Source organism: Callorhinus ursinus, unplaced genomic scaffold (genome assembly GCF_003265705.2).
Source record: "Callorhinus ursinus isolate GAN/ISIS: 27379988/994484 unplaced genomic scaffold, GSC_fseal_2.0 scaffold40, whole genome shotgun sequence".
Lineage (NCBI taxonomy): Eukaryota > Metazoa > Chordata > Mammalia > Carnivora > Otariidae > Callorhinus > Callorhinus ursinus.
In genome coordinates this window covers 1709948-1730545 of record NW_027397102.1, presented here as the reverse complement: position 1 = coordinate 1730545, position 20598 = coordinate 1709948, and the positions used below count along the sequence as shown (strand labels likewise).

At 40.7% G+C, this 20598-nt stretch overlaps 1 protein-coding gene across 7 annotated transcripts in view; it reads right to left on the bottom strand.

Annotated features, from left to right (window-relative positions):
• Positions 1 to 19924, bottom strand: part of UPRT (uracil phosphoribosyltransferase homolog) — a 107089-nt gene extending 87165 nt beyond the window's left edge. For all 7 annotated transcript variants that reach the window (XR_012374801.1, XM_073880890.1, XM_073880892.1 and 4 more), the window contains exons 1-2: positions 19374 to 19924; positions 3563 to 3605 (exon numbers count right to left, since the gene is read on the bottom strand). Coding sequence is in view for 6 of the 7 variants with exons in the window: in XM_073880890.1 (XP_073736991.1) it covers positions 3563 to 3605; positions 19374 to 19744 (414 nt within the window). In the remaining variant the exon portion in view is untranslated. The remainder of the gene's footprint in view (positions 1 to 3562; positions 3606 to 19373) is intronic.
• Positions 19925 to 20598: the final 674 nt, after the last annotated feature.

The following is a 20598-nucleotide window of genomic DNA, read 5'->3' as shown; positions in this document are numbered from 1 at the left end:
ATGATTGCCACCAAAAGGCTCAAGTATGCCTTCTGACTTTCATTCAGTTAGTCCAGCTGATATTATGAGAGGTATGAAACTACAAGTGGCAAGAGTCATCCTTGGAAGTAAAACACTTCTGGTAACTCTGAAAATAGTGCCCACTGGGAACTGCTCTGCCTTGTTCGGTACTTTGAAATTAAGTTGGATTGTTTTTAACAAAGGCTCACCATAATGCAAATAAAACCTGTAACTTCTCAGGAGGAAATAAATGAATGGATGGGGCTGAATCGATTTCCTGAGCTTGAAGTAGGTGCCAGTAGAATGCACTGGGGCTTCTTGGCTTAAAAAAAAAAAAAAAAAAAGGCTCCTAATGATCTTAATGTGTGGTACAGAGGAAGGAATCTATCAGAGCTATTAGGAACAGCCTCCAAAACCCAGATATGATATTCCTATGAGCACCCAGAGCCTACTACAATTAAGGCAGTGCTGAGTCTGCAATGCACATTTTCTCTAATCAATATTACATTATTGATTAAGAATTAGGAAAAGCAGGGAGAAATACCATGTTCTGTCATCACAACACCACACCTTGCTGCCATTAAAATGATCAATGCTAAATGGGCCAGCACTTTGTCAGCCTGAAGTACCAGAGGGCCCAGGGACCTGACGAATACTGTGTATGTATGCACACTCATCCCTAGCCACCACCTTCGGTGGAGGGGAATGTTTTTTTTTTTCAAGATTTTATTTATTTATTTGACAGAGAAAGACACAGCAAGAGAGGGAACACAAGCAGGGGGAGTGGGAGAGGGAGAAGCAGGCTTCCCGCGGAGCAGGGAGCCCGATGCGGGGCTCGATCCCAGGACCCTGGGATCATGACCTGAGCCGAAGGCAGACACTTAACGACTGAGCCACCCAGGCGCCCTGAGGTGAATGTTTCTTAGGAGCAAGTTGAAGGGAAGAAAAGGATCCTTTTCTTTGGATAGCCTAGATCTCCTAGTAACACCCGTCTTTTTTTTTTTTTTTTAAGATTTATATATTTATTTGAGAGAGAGAGCATGGGTGGGGGGAGTAAGTGGGCAAAGGGAGAGGGAAAGTCTCATGCAGACTCCACGCTGAGTATGGAGCTCAACATAGGACTCTATCTCACGACCCTGAGATCACGACCTGAGCCAAAATCAAGAGTCAGGCACTTAATGGACTGAGCTACCTGTAACACTCTTTCTAGACAGTCTTACCTCCTGCCCATCTCCTGCAACTCTGGGACAGAAATTAGTATGTCCAAGCCTTATAGGAGAACATAAAACCAGCAGAAGGGTGACTAAATAGAAAGAACTCAAGATCTGAGTGCCAGGGAAGCCAATCCTGACAAATCCAGGATAGAATTAATGTCACCTATAATGGGACCCAACAGACAGTGTGCTAGAAATCCTCAATACCAGAAACCTAAATAGCTCCAGTCCCCACCACAACCACAAAAGACCCTCCACACACTCTCCCAGTATCAGAACCTTCAAAGCCAACTGCAGAGAATAGAGAGGTCCAAATTACCATTCCCTCATGTCAATTGTCATGGGTCCTTACTATTTGATTTGATTAAGATATAATGCCTGCCCTTTCAAGCAAGCATTTTACAATAACCATGAACTTAACTCCTACTGCCTATAGACAAAAGGCAAAGAAAGCAAAAGAAAGAGGAACCATTTTCTACTAATGAACACCAACACTTCTGTTTTCTCCACAGCAGCCAATGACACAGGTTCCTTCCTCCTTGAACCCGTTCCTTTGGTTTGATAAAAGCATAAAGACAGAGGCGCCCGGGTGGCTCAGTGGGTTAAGTGTCTGCCTTCGGCTCAGGTCATGATCTCAGGGTCCTGGGATCAAGTCCTGCGTCGGGCTCCCTGCTCAGCGAGGAGCCTGCTTCTCCCTCTGCCTCTGCCTGCTGCTCTCCCTGCTTGTGCTCTCAAATAATAAAATAAAATAAAATCTTAAGAAAAAAAGCATAAAGACAGAATGACCTATCACTCCAGGAGTGCCAAATACACTGACCTTGATGCCATCCAAGGGTTATTACTGCCCCCGGAAGCTCAAATGATTGCAAAGAGAAGTGGCCTCTGAACCAGAAATACTTAAAGCTAAAAGCACAACAGGAGCTGCCTACACTCCTTTGGAATTAGTATTTTCCCCAGGGAAAATCTAAATGAAAAGTTTCACGCCTTTTTCCCCCTCGCGCTCCCTTTAATAATCTATCCTCTATTCTCTGATTACACCTGTGAGGATAACAAGCCACTTTTCTTTCTTTCCCACACTAAATACTGCCAACAGCATTTCGATTGTAAACTCCATGAGATCAGGGACAATGTCTGTATTCTGTACTGCTGAATCTCCTCCCCCTGCAACACCGCCTAGCCCAGGGCCTGACTCGAGTTCAGTATATACTTCATCAACAGATGAATACTAATAGCACAGCAGAAGATGTGTCAACCTTATTTCAAGCACTGAGCACACTTAGATGGAAACACAAGAAGGAAATAGAGTGCTTTACCTGAAAACAACCCAATTCAGCCTGAGATCCTCTCAGACCTCACTAGCTAAACTGAATTGGGCTTATCAAAAAGGATGAACACTGACCATTGACATGGATGTGGATGGAACTGGAGAGTATTATGCTGAGCGAAGTAAGTCAAACAGAGAAAGACATGTATCATATGCTTTCACTCCTATGTGTGGAATATAAGAAACAGCGCAGAGGATCATAGGGGAAGGGAGGGAAAACTGAATGGGAAGAAATCAGAGAAGGAGACAAACGATGAGAGGCTCTGGACTCCAGGAAACAAACTGAGGGTTGCTGGAGGGGAGGTGGGTGGGGGGATGGGGTAACTGGGTGATGGGCATTAAGGAGGGCACGTGATGTGATGGCCACTGGGTGTTATATGCAACTGATGAATTGCTGAACTCTCCATCTAAAACTAATGATGTACTATATGTTGGCTAATTGAATTTAAATTTTAAAATTTTTTTTAAATTTACAAAAAAGGTCTCCTTTGCAAATTTAAAAATAGATAAATAAACTGAACTGGGCTTGGCCAATCCTTAACAGGAAGTCCCTGAGGGAAGCATACACAGCCCAACTTAGTATTTCACATGTGAGGATAGTACAGAAAAGTACAGTAAAATAAGTAACCCTCCAGGTAAACTACAAGAGGGGGTATTAGTGTTTCTGTATTAAATGAATACCACAAGGGTAACTACTAGGTCTCCTTACATCTTTGGTTTTCTTTTAATGTACTTCACTTCACTGCCCTAAGATGACATCTTTAAGGGTTGCCAAGATCCACTTGAGAGGTAGAAGTGCCTCAGAATTACAGAGAACGAGTTCATGGGCAATGCTTTGAGGTGAAAGGGATTGAGGCACAGCTTTAATGAACGAGTAGAAACAATACTTCAGAAGCCTGCCAGGATGATGATTACTTGGCACGATCTCTCACCCCCCAGGATTCTCTAGAACAAAAAAGTCACTTGGCCTACTATGATTATATCACTAGGAACAATGAAACAAAAATGGAAAGCCTCCACCTACCAAACGATCCGCAGAAAACATGAAGTCCCCTCTACTGGCTGTCCTAGAAAGAAAGTAGTATAAATTTTAGTCCAGATTAGAGCTTTATGGGAAAATATTACATAATACATATAGTAACAATGCTATTAAGACCTATTACATACTAAAAGCCTAAAAGCTTACATGTACAAACTATCACTGAAGCAAGATATTTTTTCACTAGGATACAGGAACTTAAATGGAATGACTTGATAAATATTATTGAAAATGCTTACTTGATATCAACACTAGAGACAGCAATTGAAAAGATCATGCAGTCTCCCACTGAGCTGCCCAAGTCTATATTATCCAAGCGGGAGCCGAATGAAGCTCCCCTGCAAGATGGCAGCAAGCCCACAGCTCAAGTTAAGAGAAAAACTTCCACAGTATGAAAACCAGCTTCTTCCCATTCTCCCTCTCCATTCACCTTGATCTAAAACCCACATCACCAATATAAGTAACCCATCTACTTTGTCTCTAATCCTTTTTGGAATGAGAATGATACAAATAAATCCTCTACTTTTGCCACTGTTTTCAAGAATACATAACCTAACTTCCAAGACCTCTTTCTCAAATTATTGATAATTTGTTCCTTTGGCCTGTTTTTTTGTTTTTTTCAATCAAATACTTTATCCCCTAGATCTTTCTGCCATTTTCCTGTACATATCCTGCTGGTCAACACTTTCATATCCTGAGGTGCCCAAGTAATAATAATGCAAGGTTGCACCTACCCACCTAACGGACCCAAAAGGGGATGTTAAAAGGCTGACATTTTTTTTCTGTACATAAAAATCTAGTATTGTTCCACTCCCTTCTCCCATATAAGGGAAATGATTTGACTGAACAGACTGATTTACAGTTTATGTACTTAAAATTCCCCATCTGCCTATCCATAGCATACCTATAATATTCCCCCAACACAGCATCAAAATGGCAATATGCAAGCGTGTATTATCTCAGTATACCATTAATCACTACACCTTTTTTCCCCAAGCTGCATTTACTTTTTCTGACAGGAAAAAGCAATGAAATATCCCTGACACAAACAACATTTGGTTTCTCAGAGTAACCACAGTTCTATCATATTACAGATATTAACTCTCTAAAATATGAACCATAACTGAGCAAGAATATAGGTTTGTATTCTTTATATATAAATATTCCCTAAACTCAGAAAACTATACACACACACACACACACACACACACACACACACACACACACACGCACGCACACAGCCCATTTAAAACAGGCTGTGTTTAAAGAACAAACTACTGGTTGCCAGAGGGGAGGGGGATAGGGGATGGGCAAAATGGGTGAAGGTGAGTGGGAGATACAGGCTTCCAGTTACGGAATGAGTAAATCAGGGGAATAAAAGGCACAGCATAAGGAATATAGTCCATGATATTGTAATAGTGCTGGATGGTGACAGATGGTAGCTCCATTGTGGGGAGCGCGGCGTAACGTGTAAACTTGTGGTTCCACGTATATATACTAACAGAACACTGTGTGTCAACTATACTCAAAAAACAGTAAATTAAATAAATAAAACAGACTATTTCATGTACTGTGGTTTTCAAATAAAACTACACTATTACACTAGCACCTTTCATTTCTGGAATTCATCTTCACAATCTGCTTGTCAAGGAAATAAAAGCTAGTGAACTACAAAAAATACTGAAGCATACTTTCTGTTTGCTAGACCTATACAAACAATCTAGACAGCCAGAACAGTTTTTCAATAGGGAGGAAAAATCTGGATTTGCCTCAGAATTTTCAGTACTATTTCTTGGGAACACATCTGAAATATTTGTTTTTAATGTCTGAACAGTTTCACACAAGCTTATTACATAGAAAAGCCACATTAGGTTAAGTGATCAGAGTTGTGCAAGTCTATTATTTTACCTGAAAATCAGACATTTTCACACCTTTCATATTCTCCCCCAAAATATCAGCCTCAGCAGATAGCTTTTCCATAATCATCACCTCCTCTACATTCCAAACAAGTACATGCCAGAACTGTCATCTCTTGATAGCTATTTGACTTCCAATTAAAGCATTTACTGCTCCAAGTCATCCCACTACAAACAATAATTACCAACCCGTCTCCTGTCGTTTTAGACCCACACTGTTCAAGACCCATACTGTGTACTTTAAATCAATTTAGAAATTAAACTACAGTTAGAACATTGTAAGTTGACTGCATTTTTTGAAAACTACAGTGGTCTTCATTATTCACATCTAAATCCTTAACACTGTTAACACTAGAGTTTCATAAAACGGATATATACTTGTCAGATCAACAAGTTGCACATATTCTCTGAGCCCCTACTTTCGGCCCAACACTGCACTGAAGTGTTTGTTAAGAAAGGAGTTTCAATGTAAACCCAGGTCCTATTCACTCCATACACTGTGTTTCAAGTTGTAACTCTATTCACTTGTCTCAAAATCATTTTTTTAAAAAACTCTCATACTAAAAACAAGGTTCTGAAAGTCACTTTAATCATTTTCTATCTAATAACAGTCTGAAATAAAATTGAATGCAAAATTGTCACAAAGCAACAAAAACTGATACATATTCCTGGAATATTCGAAAATATAGCCAAATGATCAAATATTAAATATTTAAACAGCAATATCCAGACACTCTTAATTCAGAACATGGAAATCTAATTAGTGTTAAACTGAGCATTTTTTTTTTTAATTGTACAACCTCCAGGGGCACCTGGGTGGCTCAGTCGTTAAGCACCTGCCTTCGGCTCAGGTCGTGATCCTGGGGCCCTGGGATCGAGCCCCGCATCAGGCTCCCTGCTTGGCGGGAAGCCTGCTTCTCCCTCCCCCACCCCCCCTGCTTGTGTTCCCTCTCTCGCTGTGTCTCTCTCTGTCAAATAAATAAATACAATCTTTTAAAAATAAATATGTAAATAAATTATACAACCTCCGAACAGGATTAACAATGCAGACCTAATCATATCTGCGAATACACTTTTCTTGACACTCCCCTCCCCCAACAAATGTGTCACACATCTGTAGCAACAAAATGAAAGCCAAAGGTAGCCATTTAAAAAAAATTATCTTCACAATGAAACAACAAAAAAATGAGAATGATGCAGGAAGTCAAATCCTCGTTTTAATGTGGACTTGGTAAGCCTGACTCTTCCCTATTAATGCTGTCTATAAAACACCTTAAAATTTCTACAGAGGCAGGGCACCTGGGTGGTCCAGTTGGTTAAGCGTCTGCCTTCAGCTCAGGTCATGATCCCAGGGTCCTGGGAACCGAGTCCCACGCATGGCATCGCATTGTATCACATCACATCGGGCTCCCTGCTCAGCGGGGAGCCTGCTTCTCCTGCTCCCTCTGCTGTTTCTCCACTTGTGCTCTCTGGCTCTCTCTCTCTCTCACTCTCTGTCAAATAAATAAAACCTTTAAAAAGAAAATTCTATAGAGGCTTCAGCAATTGTGTATATTTAAAAACATGCATGTCTCATAGCAAATGCAAACCAAGATGGAACCTCTTGAATCTCACTGAACTCTATTTACTTATCACAAAACTATGACAGAGGAAGGTTTTTATAATATTAAAAAATTAAGACTTCAAGTAGAGATCCTCTCCCCTGTTCGTTCTAGTCCTTACTACTACTACGACTACTACGACTACTACTACTACTACTACTACTACTACTACTACTACTAGAGGAATTCTCTAGTGTGTTGGATGATGTCCTCCCCTGGGACAATTACAACTTCAATTTCTACAGCAGAAATTGCCATTTGATCACTCTCCGCTACTTCTCTTCATTCAGAATAGACTTGACAGCTCCCCCCCTTTTATTTAGAAGAACCATTTTAACAACTACACACACACACTAGGTGTACAAAGATGTACCTATAAAGCTTTTCTAAAAAGTTCTGAAAGTTACAGCAGGTACCTAATATATATTCATACATTACTCCCTTCTTTCCCACAGGTCACTATCTATTAAAAACTTCCTTGGTGCCAAGTATTAAGCACTTTTGGTGCATTATCTGATCTACTCCTCAAACTGAGGGTTTTAGAGGGGACGGGGGTGGGAGGATGGGGGAATCTATCTTAAGAGGTAGATTCCATTAAGTGACGAAAATAGGCTTACAGAGGTGAAGTACTTCAAGGTACTTCCCAGCCTGAAGCTCTCCAATTCCAAGCCCCTGAGTAAAGCCATTATTTATTTTGCTCTAATAAGGGAATGTTTTCTAAAGGTGACAGTTTGAGATGTATTTTAATTTCTCTCCCTGCAAATCAGACTGGCATGAACACACAATGCAAACAATGAAACAGAGTCTGGTAGGCAAATAAGAAAACATCATCAAAATGCTCCTTCTTAAGAGGGAGAAGCTGCCATTGTAACATGGCTTGTAAAAAAAAAAAGTGAACACATACAAGAACATACCCTTTTCAAAGATTTTTACATCAGAACCTCTGACCCATAACTTAAAACAACTGAACTGAAATCAAATCCCAGTAGCACTGATTTGGGTATCATTTAAGAAACAAGGCCCGAGGAGGGAGTTAAGATGGCACAGAGGTAGGGGGACCCTAGGCTTGCCTTGTCTCTAAATCACAGCTAGATAAATATTAAAACTTTCCAAACATCCGAGAGATCAATCTGAATGGTGAGAGAACAAACTAGAGAACTAGAGAGAAAAGAAGCCACATCCTGGAGGTAGGACGTGATACAGGGAGCAAAGAATTATGGGTGCTGTGGAGGGGAGGGAGCCTTAATCTCAGAGAGAGGAAAGAGAGAAACAGAGAGAAGGCAGCATGCAGGGAACTGCACCAGAGAGAGACTTACCCAGAGAGAGAGAATGGTGTTCATTCACTGGGAAAACTAGAGTGGCTGATTATTGCAAGTTTTTACGAGCATTGGAGCCCAAAATCTGAAGTTTTAGAAGTCTGGGACACTGCTGGGTGGAGCCTGGCAGGCAGAGCGGTGCTCCTGGGGGGAAGGAGGGCAGAGGCCCAGGAGCGGCCAGTGTGCTCTGAGGATCCCGTGGGTTGCACAGGGAGAAACAGTTCCCCTTCTTGTAGGGCATTTGGGGGCGGTGGAACAGCCTCTCGGGGGACAAAAAAGCTAGCGGATGCCAATGTGAGACCCCATTTATTAGCATAGGAACACAGACACCTGCTGAGGGCAGCAAACCTTGGTGCCAGCTTTTTGCTGCACTTCACCATAAACTCCAGCCACTGTGTGATTGTGCTAACGGGCACCATCCACAGTGTGGGGAGACCCTCCCTCAGAGGATCAGCATGGGTCCACATGCACCAGGTCCCTAAACATCGGAGTTTGGAGTTTTGAAACCCAGCCGTGTGCCTGAGATAAAACACAGGAGTTCTGTACCGCTTGGCATGTAGACAGCTTAGAGGCAGGGCTCTGTCAGACAACAGGGACACAAGAGGGGTGAATATTTGCTTTTCCGTGAGGGCTTCCTGAAGAGTGGTGGACAGGAACTCTCTGCTCCGGGGACAAGAGAGCAGAGCTATGCCATTGCCCATCCTCCCCACCCCATCCCCCGCCCCTCCGCCCCCCATCCCCCGCCCCTCCGCCCCCCCCGAATCAGCACGAACCTACTTCAGTGAGCAACACAGCGCCACCCAGTGGAAGTTGGAGCTACTTGCACCAAGCATCCTCCGGCTTCCCCTCCCCACGCCCTGCAGGTGCATCTCCACGGAGGCAAATCTACCAATCAGTGCATCAGGCCCCTCCCCCCTGAAGACCAGCACAAATCCCTCACATGCACCAAGTCTACTGATCATAGACTGCTGCAAAGCTTCAACTCTAGGGGAAACAGGATCTAGCTTTTTTTTTTTTTTTTTTTACCTCTTCTTAATATAGCCATTACCCTCAGGAGCAGGAATATAACAGGCTTTTCTAACAACCACACACACAAAAAACAGTGACCTACAGTAAATGACAAGGTGGAGGAATTCACCCCAAAAGAAAGAACAGGAAGAAGTCATGGCCAGGGATCTATTCAATACAGATACAAGTAAGATGTCTGAACCAGAATTCAAATCAACAATTATAAAGATACTAGTTGGGCTTGAGAAAAGCATAGAAGACACCGGAGAATCCCTTATTGCAGAGATAAAAGAACTAACATCTAGTAAGGCCAAAATTAAAAATACTACAACCAAGATGCAAACCTGAATGGTTGCCGTGACAATGAGGATAGACAAAGCAGAGGAACAAAGCAGTGATATAGAAGATAAAAGTATGGAAAATAATGAAACTGAAAAGAAGAGGGAAAGAAAAGTATTAGATCATGAATGTAGACTTAGGAAACTCAGCAACTCCATGAAGCATAGTATTTCTATAATAGAAGTCCCAGGAGAAGAGAGAGAGAAAGGAGGTTTATTTGAACAAATTATAGCTGAAAACTATCCTAATCTGGGGAAAGAAACAGACACTGAAATCCAAAAAAGCACAGAGAACTCCCATTAAATTCAACAAAAGTTGATGATCACCAAGACATATCATAGCCAAATTCACAAAATACACAGACAAGGAAAGAATCCTGAAAGCATTAAGGGAAAAAAAGTCCTTAACCTATAAGGGAAGACAGAACAGGCTCCCAACAGATATCTCCATAAATTCTTGGCTGGCCAGAAGAAAGTGCCATGATATGTTCAATACGCTGCATGGGAAAAATATGCAGCCAAGAATATTTTATCCAGCAAGGCCTTCATTCAGAACAGAAGGACAGATAAAGAGTTTCCCAGACAGACAAAACAAAAGGAGTTCATGACCACTAAACCAGCCCTGCAAGAAATATAAAAGAGGCCTCTTTAGATGGGGAAAAAAAGAAGACCAAAAGGGACAAAGATTAGGAAGGAACAGAGAACATCACCAGAAATACCAACTTTACAGTTAATACAATGGCACTAAATTCTTTTTTTTCATTCTTTTTTTTATTATTATGTTATGTTAATCACCACACATTACATCATTAGTTTTTGATGTAGTGTTTCATGATTCATTGTTTGCGTATAACACCCAGTGCTCCATTCAGTATGTGCCCTCTTTAATACCCATCACCAGGCTAACCCATCCCCCTACCCCCCTCCCCTCTAGAACCCTCAGTTTGTTTTTCAGAGTCCATCAATTCTTATCTATCAATAATCACTCTGAAAGTAAATGGACTAAATACTACAATCAAAAGACATAGGGTACTAGAATGGATAAAAAAAAAAACAACAAACCAAGATCCATCTATCTATATGCTGCTTACAAGACTCATTTTATTTTTTTTTACTGTCATTATTAAGACATATATTTCTTTTTTTTCAAATTTTTATATAAATTCTAGTTATTTAACATAAAGTACAATACTGGTTGCAGGAGCAGAATTCAGAGGTTCATGACTTACAACACCCAGTGATCATCATAACAAGTACCTTCTTTAATACCCATCACCCATCAAGCCCATCCCCCCACCCACCTCCCTCCATCAACCCTCAGTTTGTTTACTATCATTAAGAGTTACAAGAGACTCATTTTAGACCTAAAGACACCTGCAGATGGAAAATGAGGGGATGGAGAACCATCTATCATATCCATTAGTGGACATCAAAAGAAAGTCACCTTAGCCACACTTACATCAGACAAACTAGATTTTAAACCAAAGATTGTAACAAGAGATGAAGGGCACTATATCATAATTAAGGGGTCTATCCATCAAGAAGATGTAACAATTGTAAATATTTATGCCCCCAACTTAGGAGCACCCAAATATATAAATCAATTAATAACATATATAAAGAAACTTACTGATAATAATACAATAATAGCAGGGTACTTTAACACCACACTTACAGCAATGCACACACCATCTGAACAGAAAATCAAGAAGGAAACAATGGCTTTGAATGACACACTGGACCAGATGGACTTAACATACATATTCAGAACATTTTATCCTAAAGACTAGAATACACATTCTTTTCAAGTGCACATGGAACATTCTCCAGAATAGATCAAAATACAAGGTCACAAATCAGTCAGCCCTCAATGGGTACAAAAAGACTGAGTTCAGACCATGTGTATTTTCAGACCACAATGCTTTGAAACTTGAGGTCAACCACAAGAAAAAATCTGGGAAGACCACAAATACATGGAGGTTTTAAAGAACATCCAACTAAAGAATGAATGGGTTAACCAGGAAATTAAAGATGAAAAAAAATGATTGAATGATACATGGAAGCAAATGAAAATGAAAATACAACAGTCCAAAACCTTTGGGAGGTAGCAAAGCTGGTCGTAAGAGGGAAGTATAGAGCAACACAAGCCTACCTCCAGAAGGAAGAAAAGTCTCAAATACACAGCCTAACCATACACCTAAAGGAGCTAGAAAAGGAACAGCAAATAAAGCCTAAAGCCAGCAGAAGAAGGGAAATAATAAAGATGAGAGCAGAAATAAATGATATAGAAACCAAAAAAACTAGAAAAGATCAATGAAACTAAGAGCTGCATATTTGGAAGAAAAAAACTGATAAACCCCTAGCCAGACTTATCAAAAAGAAAAGAGAAAGAACCCAAATAAATAAAATCATGAATGAAAGAGGAGAGATCACAACCAACACCACAGAAATAGAAACAATTACAAGAGAATATTATGAAAAGTTATATGCCAACAAACTGGGCAATCTGAAAGAAATGGACAAATTCCTAGAAACATACGAATGACCAAAACTGAAACAGGAAGAAATAGAAAATTTGAACAAACCCATAACCAGTAAAGAAATTGAATCAGTGATCAAAAATCTCCTAACAAACAAAAGTCCAGGGCCAGATGGCTTTCTAGGGGAATTCTACCAGATATTTAAAGAAGAATTTAATATCTATTCTTCTCAAACTGTTCCAAAAAACAGAAATGGAAGAAAACTTCCAAATTCGTTCTATGAAGCCAACATTACCTTGATTACAAAACCAGACAATGACCCCACTAAAAAGAATTACAGGCCCATATCCCTGATGAACATGGATGTAAAAATTCTCAATAAAATACTAGCAAATCATATTCAACAAGACATTAGAATTATTCACCACAATCAACTGGGATGTATTCCCGGCTGCAGGGGTGGTTCAATATTCACAAATCAACCAATGTGATACACCACATTAATAAAAGAAAGGATAAGAACCATACGATCCTCTCAATCGATGCAGAAAAAGCATTTGACAAAATATAGCATCCATTCTTGATAAAAAACCCTCAACAAGGAGGAATAGAGGGAACATACTTCAACATCATAAAGGTCATATATGAAAGATCCACAACTAATATCCTACTCAATGGGGAAACCCTAAGAGCTTTTCCTCTATGGTCAGGAACAAGACAGGGATGTTCACACTCACCACTACTATTTAACATACTATTGGAAATCTTAGGATCAGCAATGAGACAACATACAAAAAAATAAAAGGCTTACAAAGCGGCAAAGAAGTCAAATTGTCACTACTTGTAGACAACATGATACTCTATATAGAAAACCGAAAGACTCCACCACAAAAGTGCTACACTTTTAATAAGTAGGAGAAAGACAAATACCATATGATTTCCACTCAAATGTGGAATTTTTTTAAAGGGACCACCTGAAAAATGAGAATTTATTATTTTTTTAAAATTTTTTAATTTTATTATGTTATGCTAGTCACCATACATCATTAGTTTTTGATGTGGTGATCCACGATCCATTGTCAAACGTGGAATTTAAGAAGCAAAAAAGATGAACATATATGAAGGGAAAAAAAGCAAAAAGAGAGAGTGAAACAAACCATAAGAGACTCTTAAGGACAGAGAACAAACTGAGGGTTAATGGAAGAGGTGGGTGGGGGATGGGCTAGATGGGTGGTGGGTATTAAGGAAGACACTTGTTATGATGAGCACTGTGTTTTATATGTAATTAATTAATTAATTCAGCAAAGTTGCAAGATATAAAATTAGTGTATAGAAATCTGTTGCGTTTCTACACACCAATAATGGAGGAGCAGAAAAAGGAATCAAGGAATCCATCCCATTTACAAATGCACCCAAAACCATAAGATACCTAGGAATAAACCTAATCAACAAGATAAAAGATCTACACTCTGAAAACTATAGAAACTTAAGAAAGAAATGGAAGATACAAAGAAATGGGAAAAAATTCCAATGCCATGGATTGGAAGAATAGGAATAAACCTAATCAACAAGATAAAAGATCTACACTCTGAAAACTATAGAAACTTAAGAAAGAAATGGAAGATACAAAGAAATGGGAAAAAATTCCAATGCCATGGATTGGAAGAACAAACATTATTAACATGTCTATACTACCCAAAGCAACGTACACATTTAATGCAATCCCTATCAAAATACCACCAGCATTTTTCATAGAGCTAGAACAAACAATCCTATAATTTGTATGAAACTACAAAAGACCCTGAACAGCCAAAGCAATTTTGAAGAAAGCAAAGCTGGAGGCATCATGATTCCGGACATCAAGCTCTATTACAAAGCTGTAATCATCAAGACAGTACGGTACTGGCACAAAAACAGACACATAGATCAATGGAACAGAACAGAGAACCCAGAAATGGACCCACAGCTATGTGGTCAACTAACCTTTGATAAAACAGGAAAGAATATCCAATGGAAAAAAAGTCTCTTCAAATAATGGTTTTGGGAAAACTGGACAGCAACATGCAGAAGAATGAAGCTGGAACTCTTTCTTACACCAAACACAAAATAAATTCAAAATGCAGAAAACCTGAATGTGAGAAAGGAGGCTATTAAAATCTATTAAACTATTAAAATCCTAGAGGGGAACAATGGCAGTAACTACTGTGACATCGGCAGTATTAACTTCCTGCTAGATACATCTCCTGAGGCAAGGGAAACAAAAGGAAAAATGAACTACTGGGACTTCATAAAAATATAAAGCTTCTGCACAGCATAGGAAACAATCAACAAAAATAAAGGGAGCCTACGGAGGAAGAAAACATATTTTCAAATGACATATCTGATAAAGGGTTAGTACCCAAAATCTATGAAGAACTTATAAAACTCAGCACTCAAAACACAAATAATCCAGTTAAAAAATGGGCAGAAGACATGAATAGGCATTTCTCCAAAGAAGACATCCAGATGGCCAACAGACACATGAAAAGATGCTCAACATCACTCATCATCAGGGAAGTGCAAATCATAAGTACAATGAGATACCACCTCACACCTGTCAGAATGGCTAAAGTCAACAACTTTGCATCCTGGCAAGGATTTGGAGAAAGGGGAACTCTCTTACACTGTGGGTGGGAATGCAAACTGGTGCAGACACTCTGGAAAACAGTATGGAGGTTCCTCAAAAAGTTAAAAATAGAGCTACCCTAGGACCCAGCAATTGCACTCCTAGGTATTTCCCCCAAAGGATTCAAAAGTATAGATTTGAAGGGGTATATGCACCTGGATGTTTATTGCAGCACTATCCACAACAGCCAAACTATGGGAAGAGCCCAAATGCCCAATGACTGATGAATGGATAAAGAAGTGATATATACATACAATGGAATATTACTCAGTCATAAAAAGAATGAATTTTTGCCATTTGCAACAAGGTGGATGGCGCTACAGTGTTTTATGCTAAGCGAAATAAGTCAGAGAAAGACAAATATCGTATGCTTTCATTCATACGTGAAATTTAAGAAGTAAAAAAGATGAACATATGTGAAGGGGAAAAAAGCAAAAAAGAGAGAGTGAAACAAACCATAAGAGACTCTTAAGGACAGAGAACAAACAGGGTTAATGGAAGAGGTGGGTGGGGGATGGGCTAGATGGGTGGTGGGTATTAAGGAGGACACTTGTTATGATGAGCACTGTATTTTATATGTAAGTGATGAATCACTAAATTCTACCCCTGAAACCAATATTACACTATATTAATTAACTAGAAATTAAATAACAATTTTTTAAAATTAATTAATTAAAAATAAGGATTATTTTCAATATTTGGGGTGGGAGAAGTTAGGGTTAACATAGGGTTGCCAGATTTAGCAAATAAAAATACAGGACACCCAGTTAAATTTGTATTTCAGAAGTATGTCCCATTCAATGTTTAGGATATACGAAAAAAAGTTCATTGTTTATCTGAATTCAAATTTAACTGGGTGTCCTGTATTTTACCTGGTAACCTAAGAAAAAAGAACTAAACAGACTCAAATTCAGTTCTATTATGGTTGTGTTTGTTTTTGATTTTGATTTTTTTAAGCAACAGGTAAAAGCAAAGTGGAACATAAAAGCTTTTCCGGCAGGTTTAAACCAAAGGAATGTTTTATTTAGAGTTAATGGTTAGTTAAAGCTCTGAAAACATAAACTCTATTTCCAGAGCTGTTTTGTTATAATGTGATCACTACAATAAAGAATAACTCCAAGGTTTGCCATGGTATGCAGATGTTTTGTAAATGATTTTCTGCCCCCTTCCTTCACCCTCAGAAACCCCCTTCCCCCAGTGAAGTACTTGGAGCAAAACTAATCTGATGTGAAAAACTAAAAATATATATATATTGCTTTTACTACCTGCCAGATACAAGTCAGCAAGGCCACAATCTCTAGCACCCTCTTAAAAAGCTATTAAAATAATGTCAATATTTACTTGCACCTCAAAGCAGAGTTTAATCTAAGTGTTCAAAATCAGGTAGAAAAAGAAGAGAAACTATCATTTTCCCTTAGAATCCTGGCTTCAGTCATTCAGAAGTTTATTTTTTTTATAATGATTGAATATTAATTCCCTTATGTGTCTGGTACTGTGCCAGGCCAGATTTTCTTTGTGCCTCCCTGGAGTACAGACTAGTTGGTGAGACGTTACTAGGACATGCCCGATAAACATTATTAACAAGAGTATGCATAGTTTAAAGAGGTGACTCCTCCTTCCTCGCCTAAAAGGCAGTTAGAAAATTCACGTGTAGGGGCGCCTGGGTGGCTCAGTCGTTAGGCGTCTGCCTTCGGCTCAGGTCATGATCCCAGAGTCCCGGGATCGAGCCCCGCATCGGGCTCCCTGCTCACCGGAAAACCTGCTTCTCCCTCTGCCTGCCACTCCTCCTGCTTGTGCTCTCTCTCTGTCAAATAAATAAAATCTTTTAAAGTTAAAAAAAAAAGAATGTGAGTTCTATGTATAGTTAAATTCCTTTTACTGTCTCCTGGCCCTTATGAATGCAATTAGAACCATGCACAAATCGAAACACAAAGGCTGGCACAGCTCTTCACAGTTTGTAACAAACGTTCAGACAGTATCTTGTTTCAGCATCCCAGGAGTTCCATGAGATATTACCACATCCTCATTTAACAAATGATAAAGCTGAAGCACAGAGATGCTAAACATCTTGCCTAAGATCACTCTGGATCCTGCTGTCTCTTTCCAAACTCAGAAAAGGAAAAAACAAAAAAAGATTTCACTTACACTCAGGTTTACTATACAACCCAGGATTTTCTGAACAATGCAGTAAAATCAAGTATTGATGCTGTCATATATGAATGCTGAACTCCATGCCCTCTCCAAATCCTACAGCAACAGTTTATCCTTACATTGTCATGAAGACCCCTTTGTGAAATGTAATGAAAGCTAACGAATCCTTATCCCATTAAAAAAAAAGGCACATATGCAAATGTTCATAGTAGCATTATTCATAATAGCTAAAGAGTGGAAACCACCCAAACATCCATTGTCTGAGGACAGATAAACAAAATGTGGTATATCATCAATACAGTGGAATATCACTCAGGTAAAAAAGGAATGGTGTACTGATACAATGTGGATGACACTTGAAAACATTATGCTAAATGAAAGAAACTAGTCACACAAAAGACCATATGTTACATGACTCCATTTATATGAAATGTCCAGAATAGGCAACTTAACAGAGACAGAAAGTATATCAGCAGTTGTCCAGATTAGTGGTTGGGTGGGTTGAGGGGCAATGGGGAGTGACTGCTCATGTGCACAGGCTTTCTTGCTGAGGTAATGAAGATGTTCTAAAATCGATTGTGGTGATGGGTGCACAGCCATGAACACACTTAAAAAACACTCAATTGTGCACTTTAAATGGTGTATTATATGGCATGCAAATTATATCTCAATAAAGATGTTATTTAAAAACAATCATTAAAATACACATAATGAAGAATATTTCCCAAATCATTTCTGATAGTTCACCAAGTCCCTGAAACCCATCCACAGGTGCGGTGGTGTCCAAGAGTCAAGGTCAGTAACTCCTGATCTACAGGAACAAGACTCATCATCCTATTTTCTTTGTTCTACAGATGAGTTTTATTTCAGCTTCCCCTACTGCAACTATCAAACCTATACCTCCTACTTTTTAAGATCACCATTTCCATCTATTAGATCACATGACCACAGTAGTTTTCAATATTGATTCATTACATCTAATAGGTGAGACAAGACTGATACACAAATAACGACATACAAAACAGAAGGTGAATCTTGTATTTAAAAAGCCAGGGAAGATCAGCAAGGAAGAACGATTAAAGGAAAGCTTCTTGACAGAAGAATGCTGGGTTTGATCTTGAAGAATAGGTAGGATATGAAAACGAAGAGGAGTAAAGGAAGGAGTAAAGAGAATTTCAGAGGAGAGCAGAATCAAGGACCTTTCAGAATAGTTCCTAGGAACCACGAAGAGAGGCCTTAATGTCAAGGTCAGGATCCTGGACTTTAACTGATAGGCTCTAAGAAGCCAAGGAAGGCTGCTGAGTAGGGTAATCAAAGCTCTATATTAAGATTGTTCAGGAATATGTGAGAGTATGCGGACGGCAGAAAAACTGAAGGCCAGGAAACAAATAGGGAGCCTATTAACAATAGTATGAAGAAAAAGTTACTACAGTATGATTTAGAGAATGACATCTTGACCCAGCAGCAATTTTAAAAGATTAAGGGACCCACTGAAAAAGGAGTGCTTCGACATGCAGCAGCTACTCATTTAAGGTGCTGCCAATATAGAAACCAGCTGTGGTTTATCATAGTACATATCTCCCTTGAAAAACCCCACCTACAACATGAGTTTTGAGATCTCAAGACAGAATTTAACATTACTTTTTTGGCTATTTGTGGGATTTTACTTGGCTGTTTGTGGGATTAGGAGGGGGCGCCAAAGATTCCTTTAGGTTCCCCTTTGCGCCATTAACTCTACAGGAAACATTTGAGGTTCTGTAACTTCACGAAAACGAATCCTGATAAGAGCTGAATGATAAGCTTCCACGTGACCAACAAAACCCAAACTCCAACACTGAAAGCCCTTAGGCAAAATGACGTATTTGCAGTAGCAAACACTAAACGGCCAGAGAACTTGTTGAGCACCACAGAATTCCCTTGAAATTGCTTTATTTCTATTTGTGAGCCCGAGGTGATTTGTGGCGTGGCATAACCTCGGCAGCAACCACTTCTGGGTGATAGACCAGCACTGGACAGATAGCGTGGGCGCGTTTACAGCCAGAACTGGCTGAGGATTAGGATTCGCTCAGAAGAGACAAAAAGGGAGCCGGGGGCTACTTAAAAGTATTCCTCCTCTTACCCGGCGATGTTAAACGCAGGGACTAGGAAAGACAGGGTTGGCGGCCTGAGTCACGTGACACCCTGCCCTGCCCCATCCGCACAAACTAGATTCCCAGAGTCCAAAACATTCCCCCTGAGCCCTTTTACTTCCAGTCCCTGTCCCCTCCTCCCCCGCCTTGAGACACCCTCCACGTCCCCTTCCCCTTCTGATCTCGGCTCACTTGTCCCGGATGATGGTCTGCAGTTCCCGGATCTGATCATTCATAGGCAGCAGTTTAAGCTGCGCCCCGATCTGCTCGGAGACTTCGCGGTCCTCTAGGAGGGATTCGCTGGTTGGTGCGTCACAGTTGCCACCGCCACCGCTGCTCTCTAAGTTGAGGCTGGCCGCGCTGCACGCCGGAGGACCCAGCTCAGCCGGTACGCTAGAAAGAGCATGCCCTGCGAGGAGAGTCGGCTTGGCCTTGAAGGCGCTGTTTCCCCCGGCCTGGTCTGAGATCAGGTCGCCAGGTCGCAGCGGCTCGGAGCTTCGGGTAGAGACAGAGTTTGCTTTCTGACTGTGACAAGGCACGGAGTCCGAACACCGTAAGTCCATGGCCGTACACCAGGCCCCGGGCTGTCCCTGCGGCTACCGACCCGGAAGGCTGCAGGAGCGCAGGGAGAAGGGGCCGATGCTCATCAGCTCTCCTGTTCGCCCTGGACGCTTCCAAACTCTTACCCGGGGTTGGCCCTCTCACCCCCCGACTTCGGTAGGTTCCCCTCGGCGCGCTGCGTCCCTGCCCCGCCCACACCGGACGTACGGCCTGCCTCGACACTATTGGCTTCTCTCCCTGTCGCTCTCCAGCGAACTGCTTGTAACCCTTTGAGTCCCCCGGCTGCCTGGGTTCCCACACGTTAGCCTGGCGGACGGGATGAGGCCAGGGTTGGCTGGTGGCAGGCTCTTCCAGGAGCCCTTAGGGGTTCTGCCTGCAAAACTCTGGGTGTGTGGTAGAGCCAGAAAAATCTAGGGGTGGAGAGTGATAAAATGATTACATATATAAGGCCCATTGGTTTTAGACTTTGTGTCTTGGCCGAGAGATTATACTTCGGTAACTGCATCTTCAGTCAGCTTGTCTGTGTCACCAAAAGGGAAGTAAAAACTGCCTGGCAGGCTGCCAAAGAGCCCGCCCTCTACTAGACTGTTCCACAAACTGCAGCTTCCCGAGTGTGCTTGACCGCTAGAGTTTTCCTTATCTTCTTTATTCGCTGGGACCTACACTGAACGGTTACCATGGGGATTCTGACAGCATTTCAGATCCACGACCACTTTGTTTATTTTAAGTACTTGGAAGAACACTTTTTTGATTCTTTTGGGAAAGAATGTCAAGGCAGCAGTACTTTTCAACACCAGTGTGGTGTTAGAACAACCGGAGATCTTGTTAAAATGCAGGTTCTCATGGCCTACCTTTG